The sequence below is a fragment of the Nerophis lumbriciformis genome, linkage group LG27, assembly GCF_033978685.3.
Source record: "Nerophis lumbriciformis linkage group LG27, RoL_Nlum_v2.1, whole genome shotgun sequence".
NCBI classification, from domain to species: domain Eukaryota; kingdom Metazoa; phylum Chordata; class Actinopteri; order Syngnathiformes; family Syngnathidae; genus Nerophis; species Nerophis lumbriciformis.
In genome coordinates, this window is record NC_084574.2 from 32,798,120 (window position 1) to 32,814,668 (window position 16,549).

The 16,549-nt window shown below is 41.3% G+C and overlaps 1 protein-coding gene across 1 annotated transcript; it reads right to left on the bottom strand.

Annotated features, from left to right (window-relative positions):
- Positions 1-1,327: 1,327 nt before the first annotated feature.
- On the bottom strand, positions 1,328-15,339 carry LOC133624299 (afadin- and alpha-actinin-binding protein; the record flags this gene model as incomplete). Its single annotated transcript, XM_061987778.2, has 10 exons — positions 15,172-15,339; positions 8,003-8,050; positions 7,871-7,939; positions 7,682-7,805; positions 7,556-7,622; positions 7,371-7,491; positions 5,612-5,765; positions 5,291-5,394; positions 1,456-1,617; positions 1,328-1,396 (listed from the first exon to the last, which is right to left on the bottom strand). Coding segments are annotated over exons 2-10 (888 nt in total), but the record flags the coding sequence as incomplete, so codon positions are not given.
- Between the last annotated feature and the right edge of the window lie 1,210 nt (positions 15,340-16,549).

Here is a 16,549-nt window from a genome sequence, read left to right on the forward strand (position 1 = left end):
TGTTCATTCATAGTTTTGATGTTTTCAGGGACAATCTACGATGTAAATAGTCATGAAAATAAAGAAAACGCATTGAATGAGAAGGTGAAGTGAAGTGAAGTGAATTATATTTATATAGCGCTTTTCTCTAGTGACTCAAAGCGCTTTACATAGTGAAAACCCAATATCTAAGTTACATTTAAACCAGTGTGGGTGGCACTGGGAGCAGGTGGGTAAAGTGTCTTGCCCAAGGACACAACGGCAGTGACTAGGATGGCGGAAGCGGGGATCGAACCTGCAACCCTCAGGTTGATGGCACGGCCACTCTACCAACCGAGCTATACCGGTTGGTATAGTTTGGTGTGACCAAACTTTTGGCCTGTACTATATCTAGTAAATGACAGCTGCAGGTGCTCCTTCAGGAGACACTGCCCCTTACTGTTTTGGAAGGGAATTACAAGACTGGCGTCATCCCCCACGGAAGAATGATAAATCAAACAAGACACCGTCAGACAGACGCAAGCAACGTGACGCCAGAGTATATTCCAGCCTTAACACAGTGACCAAATTATTCAAAAGTAATAATGGGCTTATTTTTTCTGGGAAACTTACTTAGGATATGCAGCTGTGCACCCACATCTCCAACACAAGAAATGAAAGCCGTATATTATACGCAGTTTGTAGGACAATGCCTTAACAGACTTTGCATTCTGAAATTATTCACCGATAAACTGACTACGTTGACAAAATATATACCGTATTTTCTGGACCATAGGGCGCACCGGATTATAAGGCGCACTGCCGATATGCGGGTCTAGTCAGGTAAAGGTGCACCGAATTATAGGGTGCATTAAAAGAAGTCTTTTTTTTTTTTTTTTTCTAAAATGGAAAACACTTCCTTGTTGTCTACATAACATGTGATGGTGGTTCTTTGGTCAAAATGTTGCATAGATTATGTTTTACAGATCATCTTCAAGCCGCTTTCCAAAGTCGTACTCAAACATTTTGATATATTTTTGAGCGCGGTGTGTAATGTTCTATATTTTCAATGGAACATATTAAATGTTGGTGTTTACTTGAGTCATATTGTAGTCTACATGTATCTCTTGTGTGACTGCCATCTACTGGTCACACTTATTTCACCATGTACCAAATAAAATAGCTTCGAGGTCGGTAAGCACAACCAAAATGATGCCGTACATTAGGCGCATTAGGCGCACTGTCGAGTTTTGAGAAAATGAAAAGGATTTTAAGTGCGCCTTATAGTCCAAAAAAATACAGTACAAGTTTGTCTTTGACAATGGGGACAGAAGGTATTTAAAAGTGTGTACTCACTGAGAAGTTTTACTTCCTGCGTGCAGCAACTTAGATATTGTTGCTTCAGTATCAACGCCTTCTGATGCTCAAAGTCCCGACGCTGTTCACAAAAACATTTTTTATTGACCAAATAGGCTTTTGTCTACAATAAAAATTTACTTCAAGGCTTAAGCGTATGGCGGCGTCAGTGAAGGACTGCCTCTCCCTCTCAAAAGTCTGCTTCTGATGTTCAAACTCCGCCCAACGCGCTTGAAGTCGCTCCCACTCTTCCAAGTAGTAAGAATCAGTCAGCTCTGACGGGCCCAACGATGGAAGACTGTCCTGCAAATAAATATTGATAAAAACAATGACGACATGTCACCAGTGTGAAAGTCATGAATTAATCGTTGGATAACAATTATTGCCATACTGCACTGAGAAATGTTTAATGAGATTAGTCGATCATGTAATGTTTGTGACTGGGTATGCAATGTGTCACCAAACACAAATTAAGCTTCGCCATTAAGTTTAGTGTTTTTTCTGACTAATTTCACTGATCAAACCTTTTAAAACATTCACTCCAAGTACAAATAGTACTATTATTTTTGCTGCTGATATCGTATTGGGTTAATATATCAGCAAACACTCGTGGCTCCAAAATCAGTATCATATTGGAAATGAAAAGGTTGTATGGGACACCCCTACTAGCAATAGTAATAGTTGTGTATCTACATGTGTTAGTCTGATTTACAACTCCACAATATTCCTGCTAAACACCGACATTTATTTAATAATACCACCTTAACATTTGACAACCAAACAATTACACAAGGCGAATCAGTAAAGAATCTGGGTATTATCTTCCACCCAACTCTCTCGTTTGAGTCACACATTAAGAGTGTTACTAAAACGGCCTTCTTTCATCTCCGTAATATCGCTAAAATTCGTTCTATTTTATCCACTAGCGACGCTGAGATCATTATTCATGCGTTCGTTACGTCTCGTCTCGACTACTGTAACGTATTATTTTCGGGGCTCCCTATGTCTAGCATTAAAAAATTACAGTTGGTACAAAATGCGGCTGCTAGACTTTTGACAAGAACAAGAAAGTTTGATCATATTACGCCTATACTGGCTCACCTGCACTGGCTTCCTGTGCACTTAAGATGTGACTTTAAGGTTTTACTACTTACGTATAAAATACTGCACGGTCTAGCTCCAGCCTATCTTGTCGATTGCATTGTACCATATGTCCCGGCAAGAAATCTGCGTTCAAAGAACTCCGGCTTATTAGTGATTCCCAGAGCCCAAAAAAAGTCTGCGGGCTATAGAGCGTTTTCTATTCGGGCTCCAGTACTATGGAATGCCCTCCCGGTAACAATTAGAGATGCTACCTCAGTAGAAGCATTTAAGTCCCATCTTAAAACTCATTTGTATACTCTAGCCTTTAAATAGCCCCCCTGTTAGACCAGTTGATCTGCCGTTTCTTTTCTCCTCTGCTCCCCTTTTCCTTGAGGGGCGGGGGTGCACAGGTCCGGTGGCCATGGATGAAGTGCTGGCTGTCCAGAGTCGGGACCCGGGGTGGACCGCTCGCCTGTGCATCGGCAGGGAACATTTCTGCGCTGCTGACCCGTCTCCGCTCGGGATGGTGTCCTGCTGGCCCCACTATGGACTGGACTCTTACTATTATGTTGGATCCACTATGGACTGGACTCTCACAATATTATGTCAGACCCACTCGACATCCATTGCTTTCGGTCTCCCCTAGAGGGGGGGGGGTTACCCACATATGCGGTCCTCTCCAAGGTTTCTCATAGTCATTCACATCGACGTCCCACTGGGGTGAGTTTTTCCTTGCCCGTATGTGGGCTTTGTACCGAGGATGTCGTTGTGGCTTGTGCAGCCCTTTGAGACACTTGTGATTTAGGGCTATATAAATAAAGATTGATTGATTGAGATTGAATAACATTTTCATGTTGAGTAGTCAATATATTCTAACTGGTTCAGAGAATAGTTTGTTATTGCTAGCACTATTAATGAGCATCTTCCTTAAGTAGATGTCTGACCATCTGTTGTACAAAACCCAAAACCAGTGAAGTTGGCGCATTGTGTAAATAAAAACAGAATACAATGATTTGCAAATCCTTTTTAACCTATATTCAATTGAATGGACTGCAAAGACAAGACACTTAATGTTCAAACTGGTAAACATTATTTTTTTCAAATATTAGCTCATTTGGAATTTGATGCCTGCAACATGTTTCAAAAAAGCTGGCACCATGGCAAGAAATATTGAGAAAGTTGAGGAATACTCATCAAACACTTATTTGGAACATCCCACAGGTGAACAGGCTAATTGAGAATAGGTGGGTGCCATGATTGGGTATAGAAGCAGTTTCCATAAAATGCTCAGTCATTCACAAACAAGTATGGGGCGAGGGTCACCACTTTGTCAACAAATGAGTGAGCAAATTGTCCAACAAGCTATTGCAAGGAAGTCAGGGATTTCACCATCTAAGGTCTGTAATATCATCAAAAGGTTCAGAAAACCTGGAGAAATCACTGCACGTAAGCGATGATATTACGGACCTTGGATCCCTCAGGCGGTACTGCATTAAAAAGCGACACCAGTGTGTAAAGGATTTCCCCACATGGGCTCAGTAACACTTCAGAAAACCACTGTCAGTAACTACAGTTTGTCGCTACATCTGTAAGTGCAAGTTAAAACTCTACTATGCAAAGCAAAAGCCATGTATCAACAACACCCAGAAACGCTGTCGGCTTTCACCTAAGATGGACTGATGTAAAGTGGAAAAGTGTTCTGTGGTCTGACGAGTCCACATTTCAAATTGTTTTTGGAAACTGGACGTCGTGTCCTTGGACTAAAGAGAAGAAGAACCATCCGGATTGCTATAGGCACGAAGTTAAAAAGCCAGCATCTGTGATGGTATGGAGGTGTATTAGTGCCCAAGGCATGGGTAACTTACACATCCGTGAAGGCACCATTAATGCTGAAAGGTACATACAGGTTTTGGAGCAACATATGTTGCCATCCAAGCAACGTAATCATGAACGCCCCAGCTTATTTTAGCAAGACAATGCCAAGCCACGTGTTACAACAGCGTGTCTTCATAGTAAAAGAGTGTGGGTACTAGACTGGCCTGCCTGTCGTCCAGACCTGTCTCCCATTGAAAATGTGTGGTGCAAAATGAGGCTTAAAATACCACAACGGAGACTGTTGAAAAACTTAAGCTGCACATCAAGCAAGAATGGGAAAGAATTCCACCTGAAAAGTTTCAAAAATTGGTCTCCTCAGTTCCCTAACGTTTACTGAGTGTTGTTAAAAGGAAAGGCCATGTAACACAGTGGTAAAAATGCCCTTGTGCCAACCTTTTTGCAATGTGTTGCCATTAAATTCTAAGTTAATGATTTCCAAAAAAAATTAAGTTTCTCAGTTCGAACAATAAAAATCTTGTCTTTGCACTCTATTCAATTGAATATAAGTTGAAAAGGATTTGCAAATCATTGTATTCTGTTTTTATTTACCATTTACACAACGTGCCAACTTCACTGGTTTTGGGTTTTGTACATATTACATACCAGTGTGCCACATTTTACTGTGAATAACAGTACCAGAGTTTGAAATAGTAATGATTAATAATAATAGATTTTATTTGTATTGCATTTAAAATTTGAATATTAATACATGTTACTAGAAAACAGCAAGGTTATTGGAAAACAGTTATTCCTAAAACTGACATTGGATGATATAAATGATAAATGGGTTTGACACTACTTCCACATTTACCCATTCACACACACATTCACACACTGATGGAGGGAGCTGCCATGCAAGGCACTACCAGCACCCATCAGGAGCAAGGGTGAAGTGTCTTGCTCAGGACACAACGGACATGACGAGGTTGGTACTAGGTGGGGATTGAACCAGGGACCCTCGGGTCGCGCACGGCCACTCTCCCACTGCGCCACGCCGTCCCTAATATGTATTATTTACCTGCAGAATTTGTTGTTGTAGTTTGACAATCTGTTGACTTTCTTTGAGTTCTGCATGCAGCTGAGTCAGCAGTTTGTCCTGATCAGTGCTAACACCAGTGTGTCCTGCACACAGCCAGGGTATATAAGATGGATCAAAAATGACATCAGGAAAAATGCAGTTAAGATGTAGACCTCCTGGTTCAGTCTCTGCTTCCATTACACCAAAACAAGGTTCAAACCTGGGTCCTCCTGAATGAGGGACGAGCAGTCGACTCGGGTGTCAAGGGGATGCCGTGTACTCACTTACATATCACTGCAAGGATTTGTTCAGTATGGTCACCTTCAGTCAGAAGATCCCTCAGTTTACTCTGCACTTGTTTCCAACTTTGAAGCACACCTCCCGTCACATGGTCACCAAGTGCTGACTCGGCTTGAATTAACCTTTTGTCTTCATTTAGGAATTCATACTCAGCATTCTGAACGTTTGACAAGGTCTACAACAAGAATGACAAACTATTGGACTATGCTCATGGACATGTAAAAGCACAGTACCACCTTATATCAAATATAAAAATAAGGTATATGTACAGTACACACACACACACACACGCACACACACACACACACACACACACACACACACACACAAAACCAGTGAAGTTGGCACGTTGTGTAATTCGTAAATAAACAAAATACAATTTGTAAAAAAAATTTCAACTTATATTCAATTGAATTGACTGCAAAGACAAGATATTTAATGTTCGAACTGAGAAACTTCATTTTTTGCAAATAATCATTAACTTAGAATTTAATGGCAGCAACACATTGCAAAAAAGTTGGCACAGGGGCATTTTTACCACTGTGTTACATGGCCTTTCCTTTTAACAACACTCAGTAAACGTTTGGGAACTGAGGAGACCAATCTTTGAAGCTTTTCAGGTGAAATTATTTCCCATTCTTGCTTGATATACAGCTTAAGTTAACAGTCCGGGGTCTCCGTTGTGGTATTTTAGGCTTCATATTGTGTCACACACTTTCAATGGGAGACAGGTCTGGACTACAGGCAGGCCAGTCTAGTACCCACACTCTTTTACTATGAAGCCACGCTGTTGTAACACGGGGCTTGACATCGTCTTGCTGAAATAAGCAGGGGCGTTCATGATAACGTTGCTTGGATGGCAACATAAGTTGCTCCAAAACCTGTATGTACCTTTCAGCATTAATGGTGCCTTCACAGATGCGTAAGTTACCCATGTTTTGGGCACTAATGCACCCCCATACCATCACAGATGCTGGCTTTTGAACGTTGTGCCTATAACAATCCGGATGGTTCTTCTCCTCTTTGGTCCAGAGGACACAACGTCCAGTTTCCAAAAACAAAATTAAATGTGGACTCGTCAGACCACAGAACATCAGTCCATCTTAGATTAGCTCAGGGCCAGCAAAGCCGGCGGCGTTTCTGGGTGTTGTTGATAAATGGCTTTCGCTTTGCATAGTAGAGTTTTAATTTGCACTTACAGATGTAGCGACAAACTGTAGTTACTGACAGTGGTGGATTGAAGGTCACGGGCATTCAATGTTGGTTTTCAGCCTTGCTGCTTACTTGCTGTGATTTCTCCAGGTTCTCTGAACCTTTTGATGATATTACGGACCGTAGATGGTGAAATCCCTCAATTCCTTGTAATAGCTGGTTGAGAAGTGTTGTTCTTAAACAATTTGCTCACGCATTTGTTCAAAGTAGTGACCCTCGCCCTGTCCTTGTTTGTGAATGACCGAGACAATCAGCCTGTTCACCTGTGGGATGTTCCAAATAAGTGTTTGATGAGCATTCCTCAACTTTCTCAGTCTTTTTTGCCACTTTTGCCACCTTCTGTGAAACATGTTGCAGGAATCCATTTCCAAATGAGCTAATATTTGCAAAAAAAATAACGTTTCCCAGTTCGAACGTTAAGTATCTTGTCTTTGCAGTCTATTCAATTGAATATAGGTTGAAACGGATTTGCAAATCATTGTATTCTGTTTTTACTTATGATTTACACAACGTGCCAACTTCACTGGTACCAGCTGCGTGCACAAGTATGTACATTAGTTGTACTCACTTGCTCCATGTCTAGTCGGATGGCGTGCAGCAAGGTGGTGGTGCTGTGTCGCAGCTTCATGGCCTCTCGTAGTTCTGCTTCTCTGCGCTCCAGCATCAGAAGCAGCATCGCTTCCTCTTGTCTTGTAAAAGTAGAAAAGGATTCTAAAGATGCGTTTCATGAAAATTTAGTCTGCAGAACTTTACTTAATTGCTTTGATCGGCTGCTCCTTCCTGCCTCGACCGCCAGGTAGAAAGTTCAACAGCTGGATGTCTGAGGAGAAGAAGCAATCAGTGAGGAGAACGTTGGCTGGCAGAGTTGGATCTTCTCACGCTGTTCTTTGTCCTTCTCTCTGTCATTTAGCTGAGTCAGTCGTTCTTTCATTCGGTTGCTTTGCTGCTCTCTGCGCTTCAGCTCCGCTTCCTGCTGCTTACACCTCAGCTGCAGACGGGAATTCTGCAACAACAGAATAGTGCCGAGTTGGCAGAACCTTCGCGGGTGTCTCAAAAGGAGTTTCTCACTTTGGCCTGTTCCCACTTCAACATGTCCTGAAGTCTGAACATTTGCTTGTCCAATTCTTTCCCTCGTTCCTACAAGAAAACGTACAAAACTCACAAATACTCATGTAACTCCTGCGCTGTACTTCTACTCACTTGCTCACTGCAGTCCATGGAAGGAATACGGCGATGAGAGGTAGGAGCCTGAAAGCACACTTTATGACAGCATCATGCTTTTATTCTGAAATAGCACTTCTGTGTTGGTAGTTTGTAGGCATCCAACCAGAACTACAATTTCTTCTTGTGGCATAAATAAAAAAGGGGGAATTTATGCAAATCTGGACAGTCTACAAATTTTAAAACTTAAGTAGTGGTGTCAAAAATAACTACCGTATTTTCCGCACTATAAGGCGCACCTAAAAACCACAAATTTTCTCAAAAGCTGACAGTGCGCCTTATAACCCGGTGCGCTTTATATATGGATAAATATTAAGATTCATTTTCATAAAGTTTAGGTCTCGCAACTACGGTAAACAGCCGCCATCTTTTTTCCCCGTAGAAGAAGCGCGCGGTGCATGCTGGGATATGTGACGTTTCATTTCCATTTGTGTGTTTATGTAAAGACCCCAAAATGGCTCCTATTAAGTGTGTTGTCTGTCTAATTATAAATAATGCAGACGAGGCGTGTTAACTGAGTTCTCAACGTTTACTCACAGCGTGCTAACTGCCAGCATACAACGCTTCTCAGGGCTACCGCGCATGCTCGTAACTATCGTTGCATGCTGGGTAGTGTAGTTGTTATATTTGCTAGCTCATAACAGCACATTGAGAGACACGCTTACGCGCTTAATTCAATACTCGCCGTCATTCCGGGTGGATTGACAAAAGACCTCCAGCCGCTAGATATTGGTGTCAACAGGGCATTCGAAGCTAGACTGCTAACTGCGTGGGAACAATGGATGACAGAAGGCGAACACACCTTCACTAAGACGAGGAGGCAGCGCCAGACGACGCCAACATCTGCCAGTGGATCGTAAATTTGCCCAACTTTTCACTTCGGACACCGAAGACGAAGGATTTACGAATGAAGAATAACTTCAGAAAGTGAGCGCTATGTTTATTTTGTGTGTTGTGACATTAACGTTCGAGCAACATTATGTTGCTATTGCTCTGCACTATTTTGAATTTTACTATGTTTGTGATTGCACATTTGCGTACATTTTGGGAGTGAACAGAGTTGTTAGAACGCTGGTTTTTAATATATTATTAAAGTTTGACTGACCTATCTGACTGTTTTTTTGACATTCCCTTTAGCGCAGCGTAGGCGCGGCTTATAGTCCGGGGCGGCTTATTGGTGGACAAAGTTATGAAATATGCCATTCATTGAAGGTGCGGCTAATAATCCGGTGCGCCTTATAGTGCGGAAAATACGGTAGTTAACTCCTGCAATTATCACAAAAAATATTGAATTGATTATCTTTATACAGAGATTAATCACAATTTATTTTGAGTGCACATGCTCCTTTACTTTAACCAGGGATGGCTGAGGTTTGCCATGTGGTTAGTGATCAGATCAAGTATACTTATTTGACATGGACAGTACAATTAAACATTGCTACCCATAGGTAACCGATGTCAATGTACTAATTTGCAACCCTCGTCCCTGGTTAGTCTTTTAAAAAAAAGTTAAGAAAAGTGAAAAAAAAAACATACAAAAAGATTAACTTCTGGATCTGTCTCCCTGGAGCCTTTTTTTTTTTTTTTTTTTTTTTTTTTCTTTTTTTAAATGTCCTGTCCAGCTTCTCAGGCAAATCATATAGTTGATGTAGATGCCCATGTCGGCTGTTCAGATTTACTTTACAAAAGAGAAGTGTAGGATACTTCTCTTGTTGCCTTATTTGTATTTGACTTTATTAAATGTATTTATATTATCATTTAGTGCAGCCGGGCCGGAGCAGGAGGGGATAGAAAGAGAAAAAAAAAGAAGACAGAGGGGGAAATTGTGGGGACAAGAGGGGGATTAGACAGAGAGACAAAAACAACAACAGCAAACAACAACAACAACAATAGAGCAACATCAGCAAATATGACATGTACAAATATGATGGTAAAAGTAATAGCAAATAAGCAGTTAGCGAAAAATAAAAAATAATACAGAAATAACCATGAGCATTATTACACTACAAATGGATCAATACAAATACCAATAGAAATAGCGCTATTGATAATGAACAATACCAATAATTTACCTTTATTATCAACAATACAGTTGTTTAAATGCAACAATACATATACGTAATGATAACTTGAGATACGAAAGAATGCAGAAAAATGGAGGGGGAGAAAGAGAAGCAACCTACATTAACCTTGTAGATTGTTATAGTCACAATAGGTTAAGCTTTGTCAGTGTGCCATGTGTTACACCCAGTTTACCCTAGGGCAACAACGTTAATATATGTTTGATGAAACGTGATTATGTGCATGAGTGTAAGTATGCATATGTACTTGTATATGTACAGAATGTGTATATGTGTTTGTACAATGAATGTATATGTACAGAATGTGTATATGTGTTTGTACAGTGAATGTATATGTACAGTATGTGTATGTGTATGGAGCCTTTTGGCCATGGAGACAAGCTGCTGGGTCTCTGCCACACCAGAGTCCATTTGAAGGGACTGGAGTAGATGCGGATGAAGAAACAGGGCTGCGGAGCTGGCGCTGAGCGCCGGGACGGACACGCTTCACAGTGACTTGGCTGAATGAGCAGGTATCGGACACATCGGTCTTCTTAGACGCATCCTCGCTCATCCGTGCGGACTGGACACTGGCCGAGAGTTGGTGGGCGGCCGAGGTTGGAGTCGGCTCTCTTGGTTGTTTTGTTGGGTCTGCTCCTGTCTCTGTAGCCATGCTCCCCCCACCCCAACATACGATGGCGTGGAACGCCGCACAGGCCACCACAGTGGAAGGGGTTTTTTTTGTAGTTTTTTTTGTTGTTTTACTTCTGTGGCTGTGTGTAGAAGTGGCTGGTTGCATCAGCTCTACTCTTTTAATGTCCTTTGTGTTCTTTGACGTTTCCCTCCTACACACATGTTTATGTGTGCTATGTCTATGAGGTTTTTTCCCTTGGCCTCAGTCTGGACCCCTTCTCCAGGGGCCAAGGCTTAAACTGATTTTTTTTTTTTAACAGTCCCCCCCCCTTCCCAGCGTTTACCTGTGCTATGTCTATGAGGTCCCTTGGCCTCAGTCTGGACCCCTTCTCCAGGGGTCAAGACTTAAACTGATTTTTTTTTTCTAACCCCCCCCCCCCCCCCCCCTTCCCAGCGTTTACCTGATTCTCACCTTTTTTGCCGGAAGTCGGCAGACCCATCAGCGATCCTGTTCTGTCTACCATGTAATGTTTGTCTGCTCTTGAATGGATTGTGCTGAAAATCTTAATTTCCCCTCGGGGATTATTAAAGTACTTCTGATTAAGACAAGTACAAAATAAAAATACATTAAAAAAAAAATTGGCCCCATTTGACCATACTACACCCAGTTCTAGTGCTCACACATCTGATTTTCCTTAAGCCACATTTTCAGTTTTGTGGAGAAAAGTTTAATGTCCGACTGCGACTTTAACTCCAGTGGCAAAGAGTTTCACAGATGTGTTTATTTATATTTATAAAGCACTTTTCTCTAGCGACTCAAAGCACTTAACATAGTGAAACCCATCATCTACATTTAAACCAGTGTGGGTGGCACTGGGAGCAGGTGGTCAAGTGTCTTGCCCAAGGACACGACGGCAGTGACTCGGATGGCAGAAGCGGGGATCAAACCTGGAAACCTCAAGTCGCTGGCACGGCCGCTATGCAAACCGAGCCACGCCGCCAGCAATCAATGCAAGATCAATGCAAGATTAATGCATACATCTGTGCAAAGATGAGCGAGGAAACTGACTGGTGTGCTCACTGGTAAATTTTACTTCTAAAAACACCCTGACTTTACTTTAGATAAAACCGTTCAAAGTTTCTAGCAAATAAATGGACATGCAATCAATTAAAAAGGTTTGTGATTGACATTCTGACTAAAAGTACATGGTCAAAATACTAGGGTATTTTTTAAAGTTAATTTAAATTATGCATGTGAGTAATAACCTGTGGTTTATCATGTTTATTCCAAATTCAAGTGTGACAAATCTAAATAAAACATATTAGACAGCACTAATTTTAAGATGTAAAGCATCATACCATACAGAGCATGGGGGTGTCAAACGTACAGCCCGAGGGCCGGATCAGGCCCGCGAACAGGTTTTATCCGGCCTGCGGGATGAGTTTGCTAAGTGTAAGAATTAACCTGACATTTTTTAATGAAAAACAGCTGTTGTTAATGTGTCCACTGGATGTCGCAATAGCAATTTTTTGTATATTTGTAGATGATGCTACATATGTACAAAATAAACCACATGATGTTAGTACATCAGTCGAGGAAAATGAGCAAACTACACAAATAACAGTGTAATTTGATTTTGATATAATTTTTTTATCTTGATAGATTGAAAATGAACACCAATGAGTTGACTGATGAACATTAACACAATTTATTCAGAAAATATAAATAACGACAAAAAGTATATATACTATTAACCGCAACAGGTAATTAAAAAAAAAAACCCCAACAACATTATGATTTGTACCAGGGGTGTCAAACTCATTTTAGATGGGGCCACATGGAAAAAAAATCTACTACCAAGTAGGCCCGATTGGTAAAATCACGGCACGATAACTTAAAAATAAAGACAACTTCAGATTGTTTTTTGTTTAAAAAAAATAGAACAAGTTCATTCTGAAATTGTAAAATGAGTTTCACACCCCTGGTACAAATCATAATGTTTTTTGTTTTTACAATTACCTGTTGCCGTTAATAGTACATATACTTTGTCGTTATTTATATTTTCTGAATAAATTATGTGATAATGTTCAGTCAACTCATTGATGTTAATTTTCAATCAAGATAAAATATATCAAAATCAAATTACATTATGTTATTTATGTAGTTTGATCATTTTCCTCATCTGATTGCGACATCCAGTGGACACATTTAGAATAGCTCTTTCTTTCATTAAAAAAATTTCAGGTTAATTTTTATACTTCGCAAACTCATCCCACGGGCCAGATAAAACCTGTTCTCGGGCCTGATCCGGCCCCCGGACAGCCCCGATTTGTACAATTTCAGAATGGGCTTGTTCTATTTTTAAACAAAGAAAACGATCTGAAGTTGTCTTTACTTTTAAGTTATGGTACCGTGATTTACCAGTCCAGCCCACTTGGGAGTATATTTTTCTCCATGTGGCCCCATGATCTAAAATGACACCCCTGATATAGAGGTTAATTTGTGTTGAATAAATATTTGTGAGCAAAATGTGTTTAAAACTTCAGTTTGTTAAAATAATGTGTTTAAGAATTTAGTGTGTAAAAATTTAGAGTGTAAAAATTCAGTGTATCAATATTCAGTGTACAAAGTGCAGACATGTTTGTTGCTTCAAAAGTCAAGACCCACTTCCGGTATCATAAGACAGACGCTTGATCTAACAGAATTGACTGCTTCAGTCTCAATTCACAGGAAGTGGGTCTTGACTTAAGAAACAACAAATATTACTGCATTGAATTTTTAATACACTGAATTATTATTTTTTTTTTTGTATGCTCAGTGCCAGAGCTTGGTCCGCATTGCCGGCAGTAAGTCGGACACGTTTCCAGTGAGGGTTGGACTCCGCCAAGGCTGCCCTTTGTCACCGATTCTGTTCATAACTTTTATGGACAGAATTTCTAGGCGCAGTCAAGGCGTTGAGGGGATCTGGTTTGGTGGCTGCAGGATTAGGTCTCTGCTTTTTGCAGATGATGTGGTCCTGATGGCTTCATCTGGCCAGGATCTTCAGCTCTCACTGGATCGGTTCGCAGCCGGGTGTGAAGCGACTGGGATGAGAATCAGCACTTCCAAGTCCGAGTCCATGGTTCTCGCCCGGAAAAGGGTGGAGTGCCATCTCCGGGTTGGGGAGGAGATCTTGCCCCAAGTGGAGGAGTTCAAGTACCTCGGAGTCTTGTTCACGAGTGAGGGAAGAGTGGATCGTGAGATCGACAGGCGGATCGGTGCGGCGTCTTCAGTAATGCGGACGCTTTATCGATCCGTTGTGGTGAAGAAGGAGCTGAGCCGGCAGGCAAAGCTCTCAATTTACCGGTCGATCTACGTTCCCATCCTCACCTATGGTCATGAGCTTTGGGTTATGACCGAAAGGACAAGATCACGGGTACAAGCGGCCGAAATGAGTTACCTCCGCTGGGTGGCGGGGCTTTCCCTTAGAGATAGGGTGAGAAGCTCTGTCAACCGGGAGGAGCTCAAAGTAAAGCCGCTGCTCCTCCACATCGAGAGGAGCCAGATGAGGTGGTTCGGGCATCTGGTCAGGATGCCACCCGAACGCCTCCCTAGGGAGGTGTTTAGGGCACGTCCGACCGGTAGGAGGCCGCGGGGAAGACCCAGGACACGTTGGGAAGACTATGTCTCCCGGCTGGCCTGGGAACGCCTTGGGGTCCCACAGGAAGAGCTGGACGAAGTGGCTGGGGAGAGGGAAGTCTGGGCTTCCCTGCTTAGGCTGCTGCCCCCGCGACCCGACCTCGGATAAGCGGAAGAAGATGGATGGATGGATGAATTTTAAAACACTGCATTTTACCAAATCGAATTTCAAAAGAAATTTTGCTGACAAACTGTAATTTGATGAAATTGTCAGCATAATTTGATATATAAAAAAAAAAAAATTCACAAAATCCAAAACGCAAAGAATTCAGTTATAGAAAGCAAAAAAAAAAAAGCTTTCCTAAAGGCAAATTAACCTCCAATATTCCAAACCATGACAGTTCACTTTGTAAAGTACAATACTGTCACCTACTGCCCAAATAATACAATATACAAATATTAACATTTTCTGCCTTTGTCACCACTTTTTAAGCACTTGTCATTCTAAGTTCCTACTTAGTTTTTTGTTGTTTCTCAGTGCTTTTCATATTAACCTGTATAGTTCATGTCAATATTGAATATGTTTGTCTTCTAACGTCCAATAAAAACCACAAAGGAAATTATATTTCTTATTAAGATCCATCGTAGATATGAAATTGTAGTCATTCATATGAATGACAATTTATCCAAACTGTTCAGCAGGGATTGTTGATGCATCTTAAAAATACTATGAACATTTTTTGCATTGCAGTTTGAGTAACTAAATGTATAAAAATCTTCCTGATAATTTTACATAACAGTGTTATGTTATCATGCATTGAAGTTGGAAACATTACCTGAGAAGTCTTTCTGCTTTGCTGTGTATTTCTGGAATCCACACAGCAGCAAGTTATATTCTACTCATGTTTACAGGACTAACTATTTACTACAAAAGTAATGTCATGACTCAAGAAAATAGCATCACAGGTGTGTTGCCTTAACAGAGTAGTGTGGCCTCCTCAGGTGGGCGTGGCATCACAGTTGTTGGCAATTTTGTTAATTGGCAGCCAAACATTTGATTGGCAAAGACAACAACCTTCTAGCTTTGTACTGTACCACAGTAATACTACAGGCTTCATATACAAAACATACACTATTATCACTTCAACCTGCCACAGCAACGCAAAGTTGGTGATAACACATCATAATGTAATAGTATCAATTAAAAAAGTGAGTATTACTATTACAGTATCAGTACACAATACTGTACAAAGTACATTCTGCTTGTTTTTATTGTAAGAATCGTAACATTACGAGTAGGTCTTAAGGTCACTGTGAAAATAAAATGTAAGAATAAAATAAATATAATTTTTATTTATTTTCATTTCCAATTCAATAGACATTGGAGCTTTGAGTATTGGCCGATATTGATCCAATGCGATATCTGTAGGAATCATACGTACTTTTATTATTATGTAGTGTGGAATGTTAAAACATTTTTGATGAAGTACAATTACTCAGAGAACTATGTTAGGTATATAAAAACGCTAAGACCTACGCTGACTTTAAGTGAAAGTTGTGTGGTAATTATTTTGTCGACACTCAGTGGGTTAATAATAATTTATTAAATTGAACTCATGACACAGTAAATTGAATGATGCGGACACATTTTTTTAACTGGATACCTTCTAATACACTTCTGCCTTGGAGACTTTGTATTGAAGTAATATGCAAATGTCCATCCATCCATTCTTCCGCTTATCCGAGGTCGGGTCGCGGGGGCAGCAGCCTAAGCAGAGAAGCCCAGACTTTCCTCTCCCCAGCCACTTCGTCCAGCTCTTCCCTGGGGATCCCGAGGCGTTCCCAGGCCAGCCGGGAGACATAGTCTTCCCAACGTGTCCTGGGTCTTCCCCGTGGCCTCCAACCGGTCGGACGTGCCCTAAACACCTCCCTAGGGAGGCGTTCAGGTGGCATCCTAACCAGATGCCCGAACCACCTCATCTGGCTCCTCTCGATGTGCAGCAGCTTTACTTTGAGCTCCTCCCGGATGGCAGAGCTTCTCACCCTATCTCTAAGGGAGAGCCCCGCCACCCGGCGGAGAACGCTCATTTCGGCCGCTTGTACCCATGATCTTGTCCTTTCGGTCATAACCCAAAGCTCATGACCATAGGTGAGGATGGGAACGTAGATCGACCGGTAAATTAAGAGCTTTGCCTACCGGCTCAGCTCCTTCTT